The sequence below is a fragment of the Muntiacus reevesi genome, chromosome 20, assembly GCF_963930625.1.
Source record: "Muntiacus reevesi chromosome 20, mMunRee1.1, whole genome shotgun sequence".
Classification (NCBI taxonomy): Eukaryota; Metazoa; Chordata; class Mammalia; order Artiodactyla; family Cervidae; genus Muntiacus; species Muntiacus reevesi.
In genome coordinates, this window is record NC_089268.1 from 34,009,203 (window position 1) to 34,031,604 (window position 22,402).

A 22,402-nucleotide genomic window follows, 5' to 3' on the forward strand; every position below is an offset into this window, starting at 1 on the left:
GCAGTTTATGGCTTTGCAAGAAATAATCACTGAAGAAAAGGAAAGGAAAAAAACCCAACTCTGGTTGCAGTTAATGCAATAATTAAGTGGAAACTGTATGTTTAAATTGCAGTTGGAATAGGAAATTAAATTATGCAAAAAAGTGTTATAGATTTGGACAAGTTTTCATACTGTTAATAAATCTATGCATAATTCATTTTCTTGTAGGCTATGACAAAATAGCATAAATAACTTCATTTGTAAGGCTGTGAAATTTTCTATTCTTAATTGGGTGATAGCTAAAGCTATTTAAACACTTCTGGATGACTGAATATCTAAATGTTTAAAATGAGCAGTTATAATAGGTTTCTAGGCAGATTTGTTTATTTAACATTACTACATTTATTTTCAGATACTAGCATAGTACAGATGTTGCATAAAATTGCACCCAATATGGTGTAAATTTGATACGATTTTTAAGAAAAAGATATTAACTCTCTGCTCTTGGAGGAAGCCCTCTGATAGTCTTTGAATAAAACTACATGCCAGACACTGTTTGTTTTGTTTAGTCGGTAAGTCGTGTTCAACTCTTTTGCAACCCCACGGACTGTAGCCTGCCAGGCTTCTCTGTCCGTGGGATTTCCCAAACAAGAATTCTGGAATGGGCTGCCATTTCCTTCTGCAGGGGATCTTCCCCACCCAAGCATCGAACTCACGTCTCCTGCATTGCAGGCAGATAATTTACCATCGAGCCACAAGCCACCTGCCAGGCGTGGTACCAGTTACTTTATGAATGTTACCATTTCATGTCATTCGTTTCATGTAAGAGATCTAACAGCAGCACATTAACCCCATTCAGTTGATGAGGGGTCCATGGGTCATAAAGAGTCGGACACGACTGAGCGACTGAACTGAACTGAACTGAGTTGATGAGGAAACAGGTTCCAAGAAGGTAGGAACTAGTTACCCCGAGGTCCCATTGGTGGTTGGTGGCAGTGCAGTGACTCTGAGTCAGGGTCTCTAAAACGTGCGTTATTTCTGCTACCTGCAGCCTCACACCTCACACGCTCAGGAAGGTGTAGCACCTGAGTGTCCTAAGGCCGAGGCTGTCTTGTTCGGAGGGAATTTCTTGCGCTGAGAATCAGCAGAGCTGTTCCTTGGGTACAGCGGCCACTACTGAGTGGCTCTTACTCAGCTCCCCAGGGACTGCACACACGCCCGCCACAGCAGCCGCTGAGCCCAGCCTCACTGTCATGCTGGGAAGCCCCCTTTGCAGATGCAAGCTCTTCATTTCGAGATGCACATGGGAATCAGAGGCAACCACCATAGGTGTGGTCAGCAGGGGCTGCCTTGCAGGAATGGTGGCGGGGGATGTGTGGTCTTGAGCTGCTCGTGTCTATGTTGCTCTGGATTTGGGATTCATGGAGATGGTGGAAGTCACCGACAGATGAGTCAATATCGGAGGTTTTCTATGAGCACAGTGCGGGTCTGCTTATATGATGATACCTGTGTGCTCACTGTGACAACTAGTTAAGAAGGTATTTCTTGATTAGCTGATCAAACTGGGTTTTGTCATCATTCCTCATCCAATAGCTATCTGCTGATTCTTCTGAAAGGTGCAGGAGGGAGAGGATGGTTGAGACAGCCGACTGGCTCTGCTCCTTGCTGGCTGTATGACCTTGGCCAGGCTTCACCTCTCAGCCTCATTTGCTTGTCTGTACAATGGGGTGATAACAGTACCTGTCTCTCAGATTGTGAGGACTGAGTGAGACAGTTTCATAGCAACACCTGGTATATATCAATACAGTTGTGAAGTGCTATTATTTGTTTAAAATGTTTTTTGATGTGGACCATTTTTAAAAGTCTTTTACATTTGTTACAATATTGCTTCTGTTTTATGTTTTGGTTTTTCTTTTTTTTTTTTTTTGACTGCAAAACATGTGAGAAATTAGCTCCCTAATCAGGGATTACATCTGCACACCTTGCATTGGAAGGAGAAGTTGTAACCCCTGGACTGCCAGGGAAGTCCCTCAAGTGCTATTATTTTTATTCTCCTTCCCTTGGTAGACCCCTCATCTGCCACCCAGAAGAGTTTCATGTAGGTAATGGACAGAAGTAGGATCAGCACAGAACACCCGCCTCTGGCCCCTGCCCCTTTTTACCACGTTAGTGACTTGTAGTTATCACTCAAGGAGTTCATCAGCCGATAGTAAGAGTTAATCTTTTGCCACATAGGGAAATGATCGCCAGTCTAAGTCAACAGTTGGATCCAGCGACAACTCATCTCCTCAGCCTCCAAAGAGGAAAGGGAAAAAAGCTGCGAATTCAGAAAAACCCACGAAAGAGAAACAAAATGCCAAGTTAAAGAGTTCACCACAAACAATCCCAAACAGTGGTAAGTTTGTTATTATTATTATATTGTTATTACTGATGATCATTATCTTAAGGCTGTGATACAATTTTAATTTGTAAGTAGATCCGTTTGTTTTCCTGGACTCATGAAATATTGTCATATATGAGAGTTTTCAAAGAAGACTTTCTGTGTATTTGAGATGCTGGTGTTTTTCATGCTTAATTTTTAGTTGTAATTAGCAATTGTGTGCCGGCGTCCAGCCCCAGCGAGTCCAGGAACACCCAAGGAATGAGTGGCGTCGGCGAGGAAGAAGACAGACACGTACAGAAGGTTGCGTAGAAGAGGTAGCTTCTTTATTTTTAGGACAGCTTAGTTTTTATAGAATGAACGTTACCTCCCCCTTAAGTCACCACATATTACATCAGATATTGGTTTCGTGCTCCTGTCAGTATTTTTCTTTCCCATGTTTGTCCCCTATGCATTCATCTAGAACGTTTCCGATTACAGCGCTTTTTCCTAAATGTCCCGTTCATAGTCTTCTTGCCTAAATGGCCTAACATTTTCACTCTAGCAAAAACAATGTTCTACAGATTTCAGGTGTAGTATGAATTCTTTATACAATAAGACAATACATGGGAAGGGCTACTACGCAAACATATTTGAAATTTCTGAGAATAGTACCATGTGAAAACCCTGATATTTTCTTTACCTAAAATTACAACATTTACAATGATTAACTATGAAGTGGCAAAACACCTCTAAAGCAGCAAAACACCTCTATTAATAGTGAGGTAATGGCAGTGAAGCTGATTAATATAAATCTTCTATTGAAATCCTATGGACCCAATTTCCTAACTCTACAAAAATACCCATAATCTTCCATGTTGTTTCAAGAAAGGGAAACAATGGACAAATAGCAACAAGGAAATAGCAATAATGAAAACCCTCTCAATCAAGGAGCACATAAACTGAAGCAGTACATCTATTTCTAAATCTAAATGCCCCTACTCTTTTCTATTCTAGAATATTATAATCTTTTAAGCAAGCAGCCAAACTATGCCTGTGGCCTTTTCTTTTTTGACTTGATGTTTATGGTCGTGTCCTGAGCCAGAACTATCATGAGCATTTCCAAAAAGGCTTGGACTTTTCCAGGGAGGCCTTATTACTATATATTACATTTCCAAAAATTAATAGAAAGCCCAACAATAGTAAGACAGAAAGAGGAAAGGGACATATCGGGCCCCCAGGACAACCTCGAGGGGAAGAGCTGCCTTGCAGATTCCTCTCTCGTCCCGTGACCTTGTCACGGACTGGGCGCATCCCGGCGGCTCCCAACAATTGTGCTATAAGGATACACATTTCAAGAGAAAATATTTCATGAGAGTTCTTATTGAGAAAGGTAAATTTTGCCATCCTGTGTTCCAGCTAAAAGTGCTTGATTAACATTTTTATCACCTACTTGTGATCTCTCTTATTCATGTGTCTACAACTCTTGTTCACATTTATTACTAACTGCCTTTAGTCACAGATCACTTTTTCAAAAAGATGTTTCACTGGTATCCAAGAGAAACACACACAATTTTACCAATAAAGAGTATGTACCAAATTATTAATAGTTTCATGGGATCAAGTTTCAGATTCATGGCCAGAGCTCTGTCTTCCTCCTGGGAGCTCCAGCTCACTTACCTTGCATTACCAGGTGAGAGATGGTATAAAATAACTTAAAGCATTTTGCATTACTACAAGATTTTAGGGTAAAAGTGTGATAAACTAGGGCTTCTCTGGTGGCTCAGCTGGTAAAGAACCCGCCTGCAATGTGTGAGACCTGAGTTCGATTCCTAGGTTGAGAAGATCCCCTGGAGAAGGGTATGGCAACCCACTCCAGTATTCTGGCCTGGAGAATTCCATGGTCTGTATAATCCATGGGGTCAACCAAGGAGGCATGCTGTCAGAATTGTGACCTTTTCACGTTAGTTTTTTGTGAAGACAGGCTCTTTTTGGTTTCACTCTGTGGTCTCAGGGGGTGAGCACATGAGTGGAGGGTGATGCTGTGGGCAGCTGGGCTGGCTGGGACACGGTTGGAGGAATGACTGATTCTCCCTCCCCCTGGGATCCACTCACCTCTGCAGGAACATGTGCTGGGCTGCTCTGAAAAGGGGTGAATGGGATCAAGTTTCAGATTCATGACCAGAGCTCTGTCTTCCTCCTGGGAGCTCCAGTTCATTTCAAAGTCCATACGAAGCGTCGCATTAGAATTATAGCTCATGTGGGGTTCACAGCTAAGGAGACACTACAAACTGGTGTGAGGGCTTAGAAGATTCTGCTCAGATGGTTACAGGGTCAGGAGAGAGACTTGGGAGGCTAAGTTAAAAGAGCAGGTGAAATGAAGGAGTCAATTCCACAGAGAAGAAAGTGGAGGGGGCTGAAGGTCTCAAAGATTTAAATGACAATTAGCTGGAAGCCCGGAGTCCTAGATTCTTGTCCCAGTTCTGCTCTTGACTTTGGGCAAGTCATTTAACTTTCTTTGGCCCCATTAGCTTTCTGCAACATGTGGGTTCATATTAAGATTTATCTTTATAGTCTTGATTTTAAGTTTGTTAAGTCCTTTCCAGTGACCATGAAATGGGGAAGCCAGGGTAAAATGCAGTCAATGGCTGTTTAGTGAATGCTTGTTGTATGGAAAAAGTGAAAGGGTTAGTCGCTCAGTCATGTCCGACTCTTTGTGATCCCATGGACTGTGTAGCCCGCCAGGCTTTTTGTCCATGGAATTCTCCAGGCTAGAATACTGGAGTGGGGTTGCTATTCCCTTCTCCAGGGAATCTTCCTGACCCAGGGATTGAACCCAGGTCTCCTTCATTGCAGGCAGATTCTTTACCATTGTTGTATGGCAGGCACCAAAGGAAAAAGCTAGCCTGGAAAAGCATGCCATACATGTGAACATTAAGAATAATAGAGGGTTTATTTTAATCAGCATATAGTAGATTGCAAAACCATCAAGGCTATGGGCTATGTCTTACTAGTTTATTTTTTTCAATCCCTAGTAACTAGGTCTGAGAGATGAGACAATAAATATTGGTGAATGAATGATGGAAGTTACAAAATAGATATCTCTGTAATATTTTAAAACCCACTAAGAAGCAATATTTATGTTAAACTTTTCATGAATCACTTTCAATTAAAGGCTTTTATGAAATGTTACTTGCTTATTTTCTGTGCGGCTCTTATTAGCTTATGAAAATCCTAGCTCCTGCTCTCAATTTATTTTTTGAAAATCTTTAAATTTAGCAGTTTTCCCTCCAAAGGGGACCATCATCTCTTCAGGTTATTTCACTCATGGAAACATGGAAACACAAGAGGCTGAATCAGCATGTCCATGTTTTACAGGAAAGCAACCATTATTAAATGTCGAATTATCAGTGTTTTTGCCTTTGTAGAAAGTTTTCTCTCTTTTTTTTTTTTAAAGATTTCCCCCCCATATTTTCAAGGATCTCTTTAAAAGATTTGTTGTTGATGTGGGCCATTTTAAAAGTGTTTACTGAATTTGTTGTGATACTGCTTCTGTTTTGAGTTTTTTAGTGTTTTGGCTGTGAGGCTTGTAGGATCTTAGCTCTCCGACCAGGGACTGGACCTGCTGCTTTGGAAAGCAAAGTCTTAACCACTGGACCACTGGGGAAGTCCCCACAAATAGTTTTCAACAATAGTTTCATCTGTGGGGGTGAAAATAACCAACACATGTTGAACACGGAAACAAGTCACATTTTTAAAGTGCTAAGAAAATGTAGACGCCCTCGGCTATTCTTCCCCAGTCTTTAGAGAACCTGCACTGGTTTTGATTGCCCATGTTAAGTGTACATTTTGCAATGTGGTTTTATAATGTGCAGATAGTAGGTTTTTCACTGCTATATCTCGGTGTTACATAGGACAATGGCTGGTGTCTTTTAAATGACGATTTGGGGAATTTTTGTTCCCAGTAAAAGGCTTTTGGGCTTCCCAGGTGATGCTGGTGGTAAAGAACCTGCCTGCCAGTGCAGGAGACGTAAGAGACGCAGGTTCGATCCCTGGGTCAGGGCGATCCCCTGGAGAAGGAAATGGCAATCCACTCCAGTATTCTTGCCTGGAGAATCCCATGAACAGAGCAGCCTGGCGGGCTACAGTCCATAGGGTCGCAGAGTCGGACACGACTGAAGCAATTTAGCACGCACATGTGCACAAGAGGCCTATACCATGGATTTAGAAACATATATAAGAGTTTAGACGAAGCATCTTGTATCTTTTTATCTTGATAGAAAGAACATATGACCTGGAAAATGAATCTTGGCTTCCAAAACAATTTTCCCAGGGAAAATGAAAAAAAGCTTTTGTACCGTTTACGAGATTAAATCATCAGTTGATAAGTTTAAGGATATTAGCTTAAATCCCTACTTTGAAAATTGAGCTATTTCTCCTTATCAGATCTCCCTCCAGATGTCTTTGGCTTTAGGAGATTTTCTAGGTTATATTAGCAAAAGTATTGGTCTTTATTTCTCTCTCTCTCTCTCTTTCCTCCTTCTGTCTCTAAATTCACTTATTATTGCAGTTGCTTTTTGCTTTAATAGCATCTGTTTTAGTAATTAGAACCAAGTGTGTGATTTTGGACATTTGTGCCTCCAGAGGGCTCTTATTCTTTAGAAAGGGAAAAGCAATAAAGACTTGAAACAAAATGAAAGGGAAGGTATATAGAGAGTCAAGATAATGAGCCAAAAATGCAGGAAATTAATACTGCGTTGCATATTTGAAAGTTGCTAAGAGGGTAGATCTTAAAAGTTATTACAAGAATAAAAATTTTGTAACATGATTAGGGACAGATTTTGACTAGATTTATTGTGATGATCATTTCTGCATATATACAAATATCACATCAAAAAATGCAAGAATTCTATTTTGGAGATGAAACAGTTTTTGATGCTTAAAATATTTTAAATTTGGAATGATGTAATCTATCCAATTTTATTTCAAAGTGTTAAAATTTTAGAGTTAAGATGCATAACTATGCTTCCTTCAGAGCATATATTAAATTGTGAAGATTTTTTATCAGTGTTCTTTAGTGTTCTCATATTAATTAGAAAAAAAAGAGACTTCATAGGCTATCTTGATTTTTGCAATCATTATAATTGTAGTTATGCATTTTGGCCTTTTGTGTTACTGCTGATATTTATTGATATTCTGGTATCTAGTGCTTCAGGAACGAGCAGTGCTGACAACAGTCTGTAGATGGCAACCTGAGTCTAATTTTATTTCTTTTTCTATTTTCTTCATTTTTTTCCCCGACTCAGTTTCTCTCTATAATAGTAAAGCTTAATAATTCAAGCAGAGCTTTGACATATTTCTTCAGGGAAACAAATCTCATTTTCTTTTGGTAGCCAAGATGCAAAGTAAGATTGGTTGGTGATTGATGAAGTTGGGCGTGAAATGCATTTTTAGTGCTGCATTTAAATACCGGCTTAACTGACCAGCGTATGTTTTCCTTACACTTTCCACCTGAGTGGTGCCTGAAGATAGGTTTCGGAGGCTGTTAACTGGTTACGGTCTCCTCTCTGAGCAAAATTTTAATAATGATTGCTTTAAAGTGTTTTGGGATTGATTGTCTTCATTGATATTTTTAATATTTTTTACATTAAAAAATTTAGTGTTTTTAAAACTCTTGGAACACAGGAAGTATAGTGGGTTTAAGACTTCTTCGAAATACTGGGAAAGCTATAGAGAAAATAGCTTAGTCTGTACTGCTGTGGTTTATGTGGTATTGATAACTATATATTTTTTAAAGCAGAGTATTAAAGTGTAAGCTTCCCCGGTGACTCAGTGGTAGAGAATCTGCCTGCCAGTGTAGGAGATCTGGGTTTGGGAAGATCCCTGGAGAAGGAAATGGCAACCTACTCCAGTATTCTTGCCTGGGAAAGCCCATGCACAGAGGAGCCTGGTGGGCTACAGTCCATGGGGTCTCAAAAGGGTGGGAGATGACTAAAGCGACAACAATTAGAATGTAAGCAAAACCAAGACCTGTTCCTTTTTTCTTTTTTTTTTTTTTTTTTGCTGTGCAGCGTGGCAGGTGAGGTCTTTGTTTCCCTACCAGAGAGTGAACCGTGCTCCCTGTAGTGGAAGGACAAAATTTTAACCACTGGATTGCCAGGGAAGCCCCACGATTAGTTTTCTTTTGAAGGATGTGATTCCCTTTCTGTTTCCACGTGTGGGCATGCTTGTAGACACGCACAGGCTAGTACCCTTGATGCAGTTCCTGGCTTGTTCCCAGCATCGTTGACTGAATTTCCAAGGATCGTGTGATGTTTAGACTCATGAATGTTGGGGGAAGGTACACGGCCAGGGAAGGATGTCTGAATATTGTGACCTTGCTGGGTGACCGCCCTTGGGTAGTCAGGTTCTTGAATTTTTCTAATACCTACAACCTGCATGGGGTTTGCTGCGTTGCCCTGAGCTTGAAGCATTATAGCAGTCCATCCTCAGAATCAGATCAGGGAACATGGAAACTTGAGCTTCTTTCCTTCAGCTGATGAACCAGCTCAGGCACTTGCATGGTTCCTCATCACAGGCGACTCAGGATGAAAACAGGAGGCAAGGGACTTCCTGGCGGATTCTGGTATCAGGAATGTCTGTGATGCCAATAGTGGGAGGTGACAGGGTGGAGGGAGGGGGAAGAAGTAGTCATGGGATTTATTATATTTCCTCCTCCCCAACTTCCTCTTTCCGTTGCCCTGCAGTGAAATAAAACCAGGAGAGGGGCTTGGTCTGTTAGAGGATCAGCAGCTCATTTACATCATTTACACTCGAGACACAGATAAGCTCTGGGTGGGGAAGATGCCCTGGAGGGGGAAATGGCAACCCCCTCCAGTATTCTTGCCTGGAAAATGCCATGGACAGAGGAACCTGGTGGGCTACAGTCCATAGGGTTGCAAAGAGTCAAATACAACTGAGCTCACACACGTGCACACGTGCACACACAGATAACCAGCCAGCAGAGTACTCTGCGCAGAGTAGCACTCAGTGTTGAGAGCGTGTGTGTGTGTGTGTGTGTGTGTGTGTGTGTGTGTAGGTCGGTCCATTATGCCTATGTACACTTGTGGTGACGATTGAAATTAAGGGTGACAAATCCCCAACGCAGAGTAACGGTGCAGCTCTGAAGTTTACGTCCCATCTGTGCAGTGGTCTCCCTCCAGCCATTGTCCCTAGTTCAGGATCAGAAACCTTGTGTGCACTGCACCAGGAAAGATAAAAATGCATTAGCATCTCAGGTCAAAAACAGAAGCAGAGTCATTCTGTAGAGTCACTGAACACCGACAAATAATAGCAAGAAAATCGATTTAAGCTGTATTTAGGGATTCAAAGAAAATGCTAGTTCAGAATTCTAAAATTTTTTTTTTGTATGAGGTGAAGATTTCGCAGTCTGAAAATGAATGATTATTCCTCCATAACTGTAAAACTACCAAAAAGATCCAGTTGAAAGAATAGACAGTTCCCATGTGAGATGAGCCCAAGTTGTATTAGGAGCGAAAGGGGACATTGACTTTTACTTAATTAAAGAAGACCATCTTTTGCTCCTTACTGGCACCAGAGTGCTCATTGGTGTCATCCAGTTTCGGAATGAGTGGTGTGGGCCGTCATTGTTCTGGAAGACAAGAGCATTAGCCATCTAGGACAGAGACTTAAAAGGAACCAATAAGCGCTGTTACTAACAAACGGTCTCCATATTTTCTCTGGTGCTTTTCATCCTCGCATGTTTTGGATCTATTACGGTTTCAGCTTGGTAAGGTTTGCTAACTGAAACAGAGTTCCAGATCTAATTACCACAGCACTCGATAGCATTTAGATGGATGAGCTCACCCCTTAGGAATTTTTATTTTCTGAGCAAACATCAAACGAAAGGGACAAAAGGAATAAAAATTTTCTGTAGTAGATAGATGGATATGAGGCAGTTTTTCACTCGTGAGGCAGGCAGGTTTGCTGTTTAATTTTTAGAAATTAGTTGAGAGAATCATCAAATTCTCTTTAGACTTTAGTCCCAGGTTCACCCTGAGGTTCTAATTTAGAAGCACGATTATGGTTATTTAGCATTTTCATCATAATGGAACGTTAATGAAAATGAATGTGAAAACACTTCGATAAAGTACAAAGTGCCTGAAGAGACTAGTGGTTAATAGCAGTATCTATGTAAGGAGATATGAATTAGTTTGAAGTGGTCTCCAAGTCAGAAGTGAAGAACTTTAGTATCTAGAATTAGGGAGCCTGAAGATGGGGAAGTGAGGAGGGTACTTACTGTTTTTTTAATTCTTTAATTTTTACATTTTATTGAAGTATAGTTGATTTACAGTGTTAATTTCTGTTGTACAGCAAAGTGATTTAGTTATATATATATATTTATATGTATATTATTTTTCATATTTTTTCCATTTTGGTTTATCACAGAATGTTGAATATAACTCCCTGTGCCATATAGTAGGACCTTGTTGTTAATCCATCCTATGTGTAATAGTTTGCATCCACTAATCCTAAACTGCCAATCCTTCCCTCCCCAACACTCCTCCACCTTGGCAGCCCCAAGTCTGATCTGTCATCTGTGAGCCTGTTTCTCTTTTGTAGATATGTTTGTTTGTATTCTATTTTAGATTGTACATATAAGTGATGTGATATATGTTATTTTTCTTTTTCTGCCTTACGTTGCTTAGTATAATAATCTCCATCCATGTTGCGAAAATGGCATTATTTTGTTCTTTTTTATGGCTGAGTAGTATTCCTTTATGTGTATAAATATACACCACATCATCTTTATCCATTCATCTATTGATGGACAGGTCAGTTGTTTCCATGTCTTGGCTTTTGTCAATAGTGGTACTATGAACATAGAGTTGCATGTATCTTTTTGAGTTATAATTTGGTCTGGATATATGCCCAGAAGTGGGGTTGCTGGATCACATGGTAGCTCTATTTTTGTTTTCTAAGGAACGTCTCTATTTTTTCCCATGGTGGCTACCCCAGTTTACATTCGGGAGGAGATGCATTATTAATTCATCTTGTCCCAGGTAGCTGCCTTCTTACTGCTTCCCTTCCTCTCCCTTAAAAGACTCACTTGTCACCCTGATCTGAAGCCCAAAGCTAAGGAAGTCTCTGCAGAATGACGAAAAAGTTAAAGAAGGTTGATAGGCTTAGAAAGAAGTATGAGGAAAGAGAAGAAGGAAAAGGTCAGCGGTGGGGGGGGACGGGACAAAATAATTCCTTCTAAACACATTTTTAAAAATCAAAAATGTCGCTACTCATTCATTCTCTTTCACTCCAGTCAGTTTCTAGGTTAATCTTACTCTGTTTGCTCTATTGCATTTTACTGTCAGCATGATGAGTCTACTTCTTGGAGGAGAGGCATGCTGCTGCTAAGTCACTTCAGTCGTGTCCAACTCTGTGCGACCCCATAGACATCAGCCCACCAGGCTCCCCCGTCCCTGGGATTCTCCAGGCAAGAACACTGGAGTGGGTTGCCATTTCCTTCTCCAATGCATAAAAGTGAGAAGTGAAAGTGAAGTCGCTCAGTCATGTCTAACTCTTTGCGACCCCATGGACTGCAGCCTACCAGGCTCCTTGGTCCATGGGATTTTCCAGGCAAAAGTACTGGAGTGGGGTGCCACTGCCTTCTCTGGGAGGAGAGGCATAAAAATGGTGAAAAACATGGTTTTCTTCTCATGAAGATTAAAATTGAATTAGAGACTTGAAAAGCTTCTCTAGATCAAGGTTGAATATTATGGATAGCAGAAGAGAGTTCATGGAAAAGACTTTGAGAGCAGAGGAGGGAGGTTACATATGACCGCTGAGACTGGGAATTGATATTTGAAAGAGGAAGTTCTGGGCATAGAAAGGCAGTGGGTGGAAAGGAAAACCAAGACTGAGTTGAGCTTTTTTAAATCTCTAAAGCATTTTAAGGCCAGAGTAGTTAAATGTTAATTAATCTTCCAAATTAGAATAGTAATTTAATTTAACATGGGCAGGGAAGGACAGGGATTTCATAGATTTGTTTATTGGACAGTGGAGAATTGCTGTGATTTTTTGTTTGTTTGCTGGTCTTTTTTTCCCCTCTGGGCTTTTCCTGGATGGCTTCATCTTATAATGTGATTTTTATATCCTTTCTCAGATTAACTCAGAGGTGCTCATGTACTCTTCTTAAAACTCATAATAGTGACAGAGAACATCACAGTTTATGTTGAAGGCCATTGCCCATAAAAACAACAAAAATGGTGACTTCTCCTTAAAGTGACTGAAGGAGTTCCATTATTATGTATCCCTCACTACGAAACACCCTTAACGCATGCTTATGGATAGGACATGGGAATTTGTCTCCAGGTTCAACCACTTTTCTTAGACTAAGGGTTTTATTTCTGACTACTTGCAATGTCTACCTTGATTTCTCCCAGGCATCTTACACACACATGTCTAAAAAAAAATTCTCCAGGCCTTGAATTGCCTCTGTATATTTAGTTTTCCTCACATATTCCTTGTCTCACCGTACTGTGAAGCCAGAAAGAAACCTGGGAGTGATTGTTCGTGGGTGGGGTCAGAGGAGGCGTCTGTAGTTCCTGCCAGCTGGCAGTGGAAACTCAGGACAAGACCAGTCCCTGCTCCATTCCTTTCTAATCCCCTTCCCCTCATGCCTCCCATCATTTTAATCCTGTTAATGTTAGAGTCAGCCTAGACTTTTCCTTGTTCCTCAGTCTCCACACTCAATCAGGGCTAATTTGCAGAGTCTCTTGAATCTGGACCTGCTCCCCTGGCCCTTCTTGATTTAAGCTCCCCATTTATCCTGTAGCCTTTTGCAGCCCTCTAGGTCAGGTCTTCTGAGTGCCGTCCCAGTCTGTCCTTCATAATGGCCAGCCATGTCCTAAAACTGCAAACCCTGTTCCCTGTTTCTAATGGGATTCCTTCAGGAGCTTCTCTTGTTCATGGCCTTCCTTTCCCACTTCATCTTCCACCAGCCTCTGGCATGCTCGTCAGGCATACAGAACTTTCTAGAGCTTTCCTGATGGCATGAGCTGTTGCCGCATTCCCTAGAATACCCTCCCAATTCCCATCAACTTTACTGTCTGTAAGACTCACCGTGGCGTCGTGGCTTCCGTCACGCTGGTCCCGACACTCTCAGCGTTGAGCCTTCCCGTCTCTGCTCCAGCATCAGTACGTGGCTGTGCCATAGCGCATGTTACATGGCCCTTTTCCACTGGTCTGTGAACAGTTCGCCAGCCAGGACTCCTCCTTATCAGCGCATTATTCATCTTCTCCAGGGCCCAGCATCTGGCTCAGTTTCTAACATATATTAATAGTTAGCTCTCCATAAAGTGTGATGAGAGCGTGATGGAATTTTTCCAAACATACTTTCCAAAGTATAACATTTTTTTTTTGCTATGCTTTTATTTGAATTTAGGCATTGCAATTATTTATGGTGACATTTCTTGATGAGAGTTAGCTTGATTAAATCAAATTGGCTAATCAGACATCTCCCAGTAACATAGAGATTTGCAAGGTCTCTGTCTGCCAGAGTGTCCAAGCAAAAGAGATATGCATCCAGGTAAGTGGAGATATTTTGTTTAAATTCAAGGGGAGGTAATTGGTTAGAAAAAAGGACTGCTTACTTAAGAAATCAATATTAAAGCTGAGGTGCAATATATGGCTCTACGTGGGGAAAACTGAAACATTAATCTCGTTATAATTTGATTTAGAAAATCCACCTGGTCTGATGGCCCCTAAATGGTGCACTGTGCTGCCAAGATAACAGTCTTAAGAAGATACCACTAAAACACTGAGGCTATTAAAACTAAGCTGAACTGATAAATTTTCCTCAATTTATAATGTGAAATTATTCTTTGTGTAGTACTGTCTACATATTGAATTTTCCATTAATAGAGGATTTAAAAGCTACTTTGGATTGGAGATTATTTACATTTCTATTTTCTCACTTTAAATGGTGGAACATAACTTTCAATTGAGTGCCCCCACCCAGTCAGCCTCCTGATGATTCTCTTGTTCCCACGCAGACCCAGGCTACTCATTCTTCTCTGTTTATTTTTTTCTCGTACTCTATTCTCTTAAGCTCCAAGGAGAAGAAATGTCTGAAGTTTTGGAGATCTTTCTCTTTCCTTGAGCAGCCTAGGATCTGTCAGAAGAGCGAGTGGCTACATAGACACATATACTGGTATACCCTGAGCACATTTTTAAAAAATAAACTTTTTAGGGACATACAACATGTAACATATTTGGGTTTCCCTGATAGCTCAGTTGGTAAAGAATACACCTGCAATGCAGGAGACCCCAGTTCGATACCCCAGGTCGGGAAGATCTCCTGGAAAAGGGATAGGCTACCCACTCCAGTATTCTTGGGCTTCCTTGGTGGCTCAGATGGTAAAGAATCTGCCTGCAATACGGGAGAACTGGCTTTGATCCCTGGGTTGGGAGGATCCCCTGGAGAACGGAAAGGCTACCCACTCCGGTGTTTTGGCCTGAAGAATTCCATGGACTGTAGAGTCCATGGGGTTTGCAAAGAGTTGGACACGACTGAGCAACTTTCACTAACACATATATAGAAGAGTGCTCAAATAAATCAACAGTTTGATGAATCTTGCAAATTGAGTAGACCCATGTAACCAGCAACCAGATCAAAAAAAATAGAACATTATCAGTGCGAGGTCTTTTTTTTTTTTTTTTCCTTTCTGACACCGAATACATGGTCTTTTCCACACCATTTCTCCAACTCACCAATACCAACTGGGTGTCCTACAATTCAATTCAGTCCTGACTCTGACTACCTGAGTTAGCATCAGACTCCATAGGTTTAAGGGATCAGTCCTGCAAAGTAGCTCTCATTTCAGGAGACCTTGGCAAGCATCAGGACCCCGGGTTATCCTCACATTCTGTCTGACTTGGCTATAAAGTCGGGGGTTTCTATACCATACCCCTGCACCCTGGCCCAGAACTCAGGAAAGTGCTTTGCTTACTCTTACTGGTGTATTTTAAAGCATACAACTCAAGGACAGTCAGGTGGGGGAGATGCAAGATGTGAGGAGGTGGAGCACAGAGCCTACATGCCTTCTCCAAGTGCACCACCCCTCCTCCCACCCCAGCACCCTGATGGGTTCATCTTCACAGAGGCTCTCCATGCTTGGTCATTGGGGTTGCATTATGTAGGCATGATTGATGAAATCACTGGCCATTCATGATTAACTCAATTTCCAGCCCCCCACTAATAAGGACATAAGGATATGGGGGCAGAATTTAGACATGAGGTGTCAGAATGGCTCCAGGACCAGAAAGTTAGAAGCATTGCAGTATACAGCTGTGGATGAGATTAGGCAGGCTCTAATAATGTATAAAAGGGCTTCCCTGGTGGCTCAGAGGGTAAAGCGTCTTGCTGCAATGCGGGAGACCCAGGTTCAGTCCCTGGATCAGGAAGATCCCCTGGAGAAGGAAATGGCAACCCACTTCAGTATTCTTGCCTAGAGAATCCTATGGATAGAGAAGCCTGGTAGGCTACAGTCCACTGGGTCACAAAGAGTCAGACACGACTGAGCGACTTCACTTTAATAATGTATAAAGGGTGTGGGTGTTGACACAGGTTTGGGGAGGCAATGAAGTTGGTAGAGCTTGCCAAGAGTTCTCTTGAAAATAGCAGAGATTTCTGATGAGATTTCTGATGACTTCTGTCTGCCTCCCCAGCTATGAAAGCTGGTGTAACCTAACATTGCAACCCCAATTCCATAATCTCTAAAGTAACAGATGAAAATCCATGAATAGTTAGAGCAGCCCTAGTTGTAACATGGGAAAAGCATGGCCCTGCTAAATCATAAGTGCGATTCGTTTGTGGCTATTTAGGGTTCAGTTTTAAAGGAGTCATCTGTTCTACACATCGTTCTGAAAGTTCTCCTGCAACTATCCAGTTTTGCCTTAACAAAGACAATTTGCTAAGGAAACAGGGCAGAATCCGAAACTCCAATTAGTCCACTGCTATATCAGAGATTAATAACACTTAAGACCTGCTGGAAGCGACTTCACATTTGAGCCCCTTCCGACTGTGTCATGGCAACGACTTGCAAATTTTAATAATAGATGTCCTCTTTGAGAAATTGCCTTTCCTTATGCTATGGGAGTTTTTATGATTAGTACTATGCCTCTTCCCTTGCGGTTGTTTTTGAGGCATTTATGTTACCGTTTTTGCTTATCAAGAAGGGTTCAAACGTTTTCTAACACAGAGCAATTAATATCTGTCAGTAGAAATAAATTACATTTTTCATCGCCTGTGACACATTCTCAATGCTGTTTGAAAGTGCCATAATTATGCGTCATCATGCTATGTAATTTTGGTGCCTGGCATAGTACTGCTTTAGGGGTATGATTTATATTTTCCGTTTTTTTTTTTTTTAAAGTACTGAATTAATAGGGTAGGTGTCAGGACTGGAATGTAAGTTGGGAAATGACATTTTGCAAAATAATTTGTATTATTTCCATTCCAAAGCAGTCTTTTTAAAGAATTGTTCGCATATCTTATATATATCTGTGTATGTAAATTGTGTGTATTATGATTGTACCACCAGTAACTTTTGCCTTGTAGCACCAAAATGCATAAATTTCCATTTGTAAAGTTGTCTCCACTTCCCATACTGGGAAGAGAACAGTCTTAATCACTGGGGAAGGCTCTTACCTCTGGAAATGGCACTGACTTAAGACTATATAAACAAACCTTGCTGAAATAACCCTTATCCTCCATTAGTTTCGCCCACATAGTTAGCATCTAACACTCTACCACCCCTAGAAGGCCCAGCTCCTCTGTCTACCCACTTTTCTAAAGTTTATTGCCCTTTGTTAAAATGGTATACAAGCCCCCAGTCCTAGCCACCTTTTCCCCGTTTTCACTTCTTTTTTGTGACGCCTCCATGTGCATGTGAATAAATCTTTTCCTTTGTTCATTTTTTGGTCAGTTTAATTCACAAACCCCAGTCACAAAACTTTAGAAATGTCAACTGAAAAAAAAAGGCACCATGTTAGAGTTGTGAGTTAAGTTTTATTTGGGGCAAAATGAGGACGGTAGCCTCTCAGGTAGCTCTGAAGAACTGTTCCTAAGAGGTCAGGAGCAGGTCAGTGATTTTAATGAAGGGGGTTACATGTAGTCAAGTACACGTTTTGGGCAGAGGCTGGCTGCTAGTAACAAGTCCCTGTTGATAATTTAGTCCTTTAATAGATATGAGAAGATGCAAGAAACTGGGCTCATAAAATTTCCTGAAAATATCTACCTATCTGAAGGCCTATTCTGCCAGTTTTTCCTGGAGCACAGGGCACCTCATTCCTGCTCCTCACCCTGAGGGCGTGCTGAAGGTCAGCTAGTGACTTCATTCTTAGAGAACCAGGTGGCAAAGGACCATTTTTTAGTTGGCAGAGGGCAGAGTAAAAGTTCTTTTTCCTCCCTACATAGCATATTTCATCCTGTTAGACTGTAGTCACTGATCCTATTGGAATCACTATTTCCTATTGAAAATAGTGTTGTTTTCTATTATCACTATTAGAAAATAGTCTTATTTCCTATTGAATTAGGAAAAAAGGAGCTTTAACTCTTAAAATTGCAGTTCAAATAATATTGCCGCTTAAATGTAGTTAACATAAAGGGAAATGGGGTCAGGGAGGGACCAGAATCACTCACTCAATAAGTCTATCTCCAAGCACTGGGCTAAGTCTACGATATTCATGAGAAATGTGGGTCTCCAAGTAACAAATGGTCAGTCCTTTCAGTGAAGGCTCTCCTCACTCTCCATCCCTTAACATTTTTGTTTTTGAATTGAGCAAGTTTGGTTGGGTTTGTTTAGGTTTGGATAAAATATGCACAGGGGTATAATGAAACTAGATACTTAAAATATAGGCATTTTGTAACGAACACATCCATCCCGTATCTTGAAACTGCTGAAATTATTCGTCCAGGAAAGGCTATGTTACTGTATGACATAGCAGCACAACTGTGAATAAAGTTGGGGCTTTGTGATGTGAAAATTTTGGAAAAGCTGTATTGAACCTCTCAATTGAGTAAATTAAAAAAAAACTTAGTGAATAGAAAATTTCTTCCTACAGGGAACTCAAACCATATGATCCCTATGTAGAATTTTAGTAGTTTATCCTAGTTAAATAGGTTTCAGCAAGTCTAACCCATCTCCACAGAGTTGTGATTATAGTCTATTTTTAATTATGGAGGCATTGAAAGCAATCAGCTCACATTAACTTTTTTTTAAATGGAATCATACAGCATAGCCTTTCATGTTACTAATTCCTTTGTTTAGGGAATTACCCAATATTCTTAAGCGAGTCACTTCAGAATGAATTTTTTTTTTTTTTCCCTGTAGGACTGAGTTTTAATATATTGAATGAGCATAATGAAAATCAAAGTAGAGGAACCTTCAAGATTACAGTCACCTCATTTTACACCTTTCTATTTCATTTTTGAAAACAAATACCCCAAATGATTAAACAGAAAAAAAGAAACTAAAGCTTTTCACGGGATGGCACGTTGGTAATTGGCAGTTACAGTTTTAGAGGCGTGAGGGCACTGGGTTAATTGGCGTTCTGTGAAGACAGATGCTTTATATTTTCAAACATCTTTCTAGCTATCCCCTGCTGAACGCCCATTTTAATTTAACATGTATGCAGAAGTTCATATTTTGAAAGTGTTTATAGTCATTTTTATTTGTTGGGTTTTTTACATGAGGCGGATCGGCACATCTTTCTCTATGGGCGAGTCATCAATACATGGAGTATTAGGCACATAATAAACAGATGTTTCTGCCTTCAAGGGAATTACCAATTAAAATTTGCCTCTCAGTGTCTTACTATTCCAAAGGTCCTACGGCGACCCTTGTTTAATCACACATCCCCTGCCACTTAAATTGGCTTTAGCAAATTGTGCCCACTACTGATTAAGGACTTCTGCGTGCCAGCCACTATACTGAATTCTCTATGCATGTTGTCGTTGTTGTTGTTTAGTTGCTAAGTCGTGACCAACTCTTTGTGACCCCATGGACTGCAGCCCACTCGGCGCCTCTGTCCATGGAATTCTCTAGGCAAGAATACTGGAGTGGGTTCCCATTTCCTTCTCCCTCTATGCACGTGGTGTGATTTAATTTTCATAACAGTGCCATGAGGCAGTTACTATCTCAGTTTAATGGATAAGGGACCTGAGACTTGAAGAAGTTTAAACTGTGTAACTTGTGTGTGAAGTCCTAGATCTAGTAAGTGAAGGGGTCCAGGTTTGCATTCAAAGCCCAGCTCCCCAGAACACCCTCATGTCACACCTTGCAGTAACAAAGACGCCTAAATTTTTTGAGCAGCTACTTAGCACTGGTGTTCTGCTAAGCGCTTTTCAATGCATTTTCTTTGAATACCCACAACAACTGAAGGTATTTCATTTCCAGCCTACCACTGAGTTGAAGAGAAGTTAAAGAGCATCCTGAAGACTGCGCCCCAATTAAGGGATGTAGCTGCATTTCAAAATAGGTCACTGGTTTCAGAGCCTATTGCACTGCCTGTGTTCCAAACTGCTCTCTTTTAAAACACTTTCTTTTTGTGTGTGATGATACATAACCAGTTCTCATTTGAATTCGAGAGAGCCCAGCATATATTCAGTTCAGTTCAGTCGCTCAGTCGTGTCTGGCTCTTTGTGACCCCATGGACTGCAGCATGCCAGGCTTCCCTGTCCATCAGCATATATTGGGTTGGCCAAAAAGTTTGTTTGGGTTTTTGCATAACATCTTGCAGAAACACCTGAACGATCTAATTGGCCAACCCAATATTTGTGAGTGACCGAATGGGGCTTTTTTGGGGAAGTTTGGCAGATTCTCCTTTCTCTCTTTCGGTATCTGTTTCCATTCTTTAGTGCATCCATCTTTAGTATACCTCATCTTTGGATGACTTGAGCCCTCCAACCATCTCTTGTTCCTCCCCCTCCCCCAAAAATTACCTGTTGAAGAAGATCACTTTAAGTTCAGTTGCACCAAATTCAAAATAATAATATCTTGTTGATTGGCATTTGCTGAGATTATTTGAGTGGAATTCCAGATCTTGGGCACTGGCTGGAAAAGATTGTCCATGTGGTCTTCTTGGGATTCTTCAAAACATAACTGTAGTTTACTCCTTTATGTATATTAAGACCAGTCTGAGCCTCAATAAGCTGTTTTACAGGATGTTTTAATCTCTTTTGGGGTTATTTTTTTCTATGGATATGCACTTCTGATTTTATAATGAAAATTAGTGAGAAAATAAGACTTCACAATAGTTTCTCTTCATTAAATGTGCACTGTGAAGCAAAGCAATAGGAAGCATATTTATGCATATAGGAGAGACACACATTACTTAAAAACGAACCGAAAACCCCAAAACTGTCTCTTTTCCATTTACCAATCTGAGACTTTTCATCATTATCTAAGACAGTATCTAAGACACTGAGGTTCATCAAGTAAATATCCATATGTTGTTCAGTTGCTCAGTCATGTCTGACTCTGCAACTCCATGGACTGCAGTGTACCAGGCTTCCTTATCCTCCGTTATCTCCCGGAGTTTATTCAAGTTCATGTCCAAATCAGATGACACATAATTAAATGCATTAGGGAATTAATTTTCTCTAAAATTTGGCTGCTAAAAATCTAGTCACTTGGAATAATAAATTTTTAAAAGAAATATAAATATTTTTTTGAGAATAAACATTACATACTTTCCTGATTTATAACTATTTTATGGGAAAGTATGCAACTTGCTCTTTTAGAATTTGGACAGATGGAATTTGATCTCTTGTTACTTTTACCCTATTGTCTTGTGAGGCACCTCTAGGTTAGATAACTTGTCCAGAATCACAACAGCTAGCAGGTGAAAGAGCGTGGATTAAACATAGACCATCTGACTCTGCAGAGGTAGGCAGCTTCCCACCAGGCCTGACTTTGCTCCGTATTACAGATGGGATAAAACTTGGTTACCTCACAAGTGTGGTGTTTCTTATACCAATTACATTTTCTAGAAGAGGAACTTAGGAGCCCAGGGTTTTGGTCCTGCTTACCACTTTGACTTGCTTGTTCCGTTTTTGATTACTGAGAGCTTTAGCTTATTTCTGTGTCTGCCTATCTTAAAATTTTTTCTCCCTCGTTTCTGTGTGTATATTTATTAAACAAAAATTTTTTTTTTGGCCACACCATGCAGCATGTGGGATCTTAGTTCCCCGATTGGGGATTGAACCTGCACCCTGTGCAATGGAAGTGGGGAATCTTAACCACTGGACTACCAGCAAAGACCTCATTGCTATATGTTTAGACTGAGGAGATTCCTCAGAGGATAGACTCCAAGTCTGTCTTGACTGGAAATCTCCATGCCCTTCTCAATAGAACATTTTATTCATTCATTCATTCATTCGTTCATTTTTCATCTCTTGATTGCCTGCCTCATCAGGCTTTGTGCTGGGTGGACAAGGGGCAGTGTCTATCCTCTAGGAGCTGAGGGTCCCTTGTGGGAAATCAGCTATGGCTTCCGTACTGTGGTCTGTGTTGTAACAGAGGCTTGGCTCTGCCTGGAAGGTCAGTGAGGACAGGGAGAAGTCAGGGAAGACTCTAGAACTGAGGCCGAAATAAACCTTCTCCAGGTAGACAAATACAGAAGGAAAATGTTCCAGGCAGAGAACCGGCATGTCGGGTGAACGCAGTGGGTTGGGGAGCTGGTCAGGAAACTGAGAGAAGAGAGTGGAATGACGTGAAGCTGGAGAAGGAGACCACACGTAGGACTTAACAGGCCCTGGGGACCCAACTGAGGGGTTGGGCTTTTATTTTGCAGATGATACGGGAGTCGTGAAATAATAACAAAATATTAGTTGACAAAATCGGGCCATTCCTTTTGGAGAAAATTGTATTTTTCAGTTGTGAAGCCAGTGAAATATGAAACATATTCATATCCTACAATCTTTTAGGAATAAGGCATTAAAATATAGAAAGACATACCATAAATAATCACAGATTGGAAGAACTTTGAGGAGGGTAGCCTATT

The 22,402-nt window shown here is 40.8% G+C and overlaps 1 protein-coding gene and 1 long non-coding RNA gene across 3 annotated transcripts in view; both read left to right on the forward strand.

Annotated features, from left to right (window-relative positions):
- Positions 1-22,402, forward strand: part of LOC136151348 (uncharacterized) — a 1,173,899-nt gene that overhangs the window by 68,913 nt on the left and 1,082,584 nt on the right. The window lies entirely within an intron of this gene.
- The window catches only part of DCDC2 (doublecortin domain containing 2), a 144,196-nt gene that overhangs the window by 58,224 nt on the left and 63,570 nt on the right, over positions 1-22,402 (forward strand). For both annotated transcript variants that reach the window (XM_065912389.1, XM_065912387.1), the window contains exon 7: positions 2,215-2,374. In XM_065912389.1, coding sequence (XP_065768461.1) covers positions 2,215-2,374 — 160 coding nt within the window. The remainder of the gene's footprint in view (positions 1-2,214; positions 2,375-22,402) is intronic.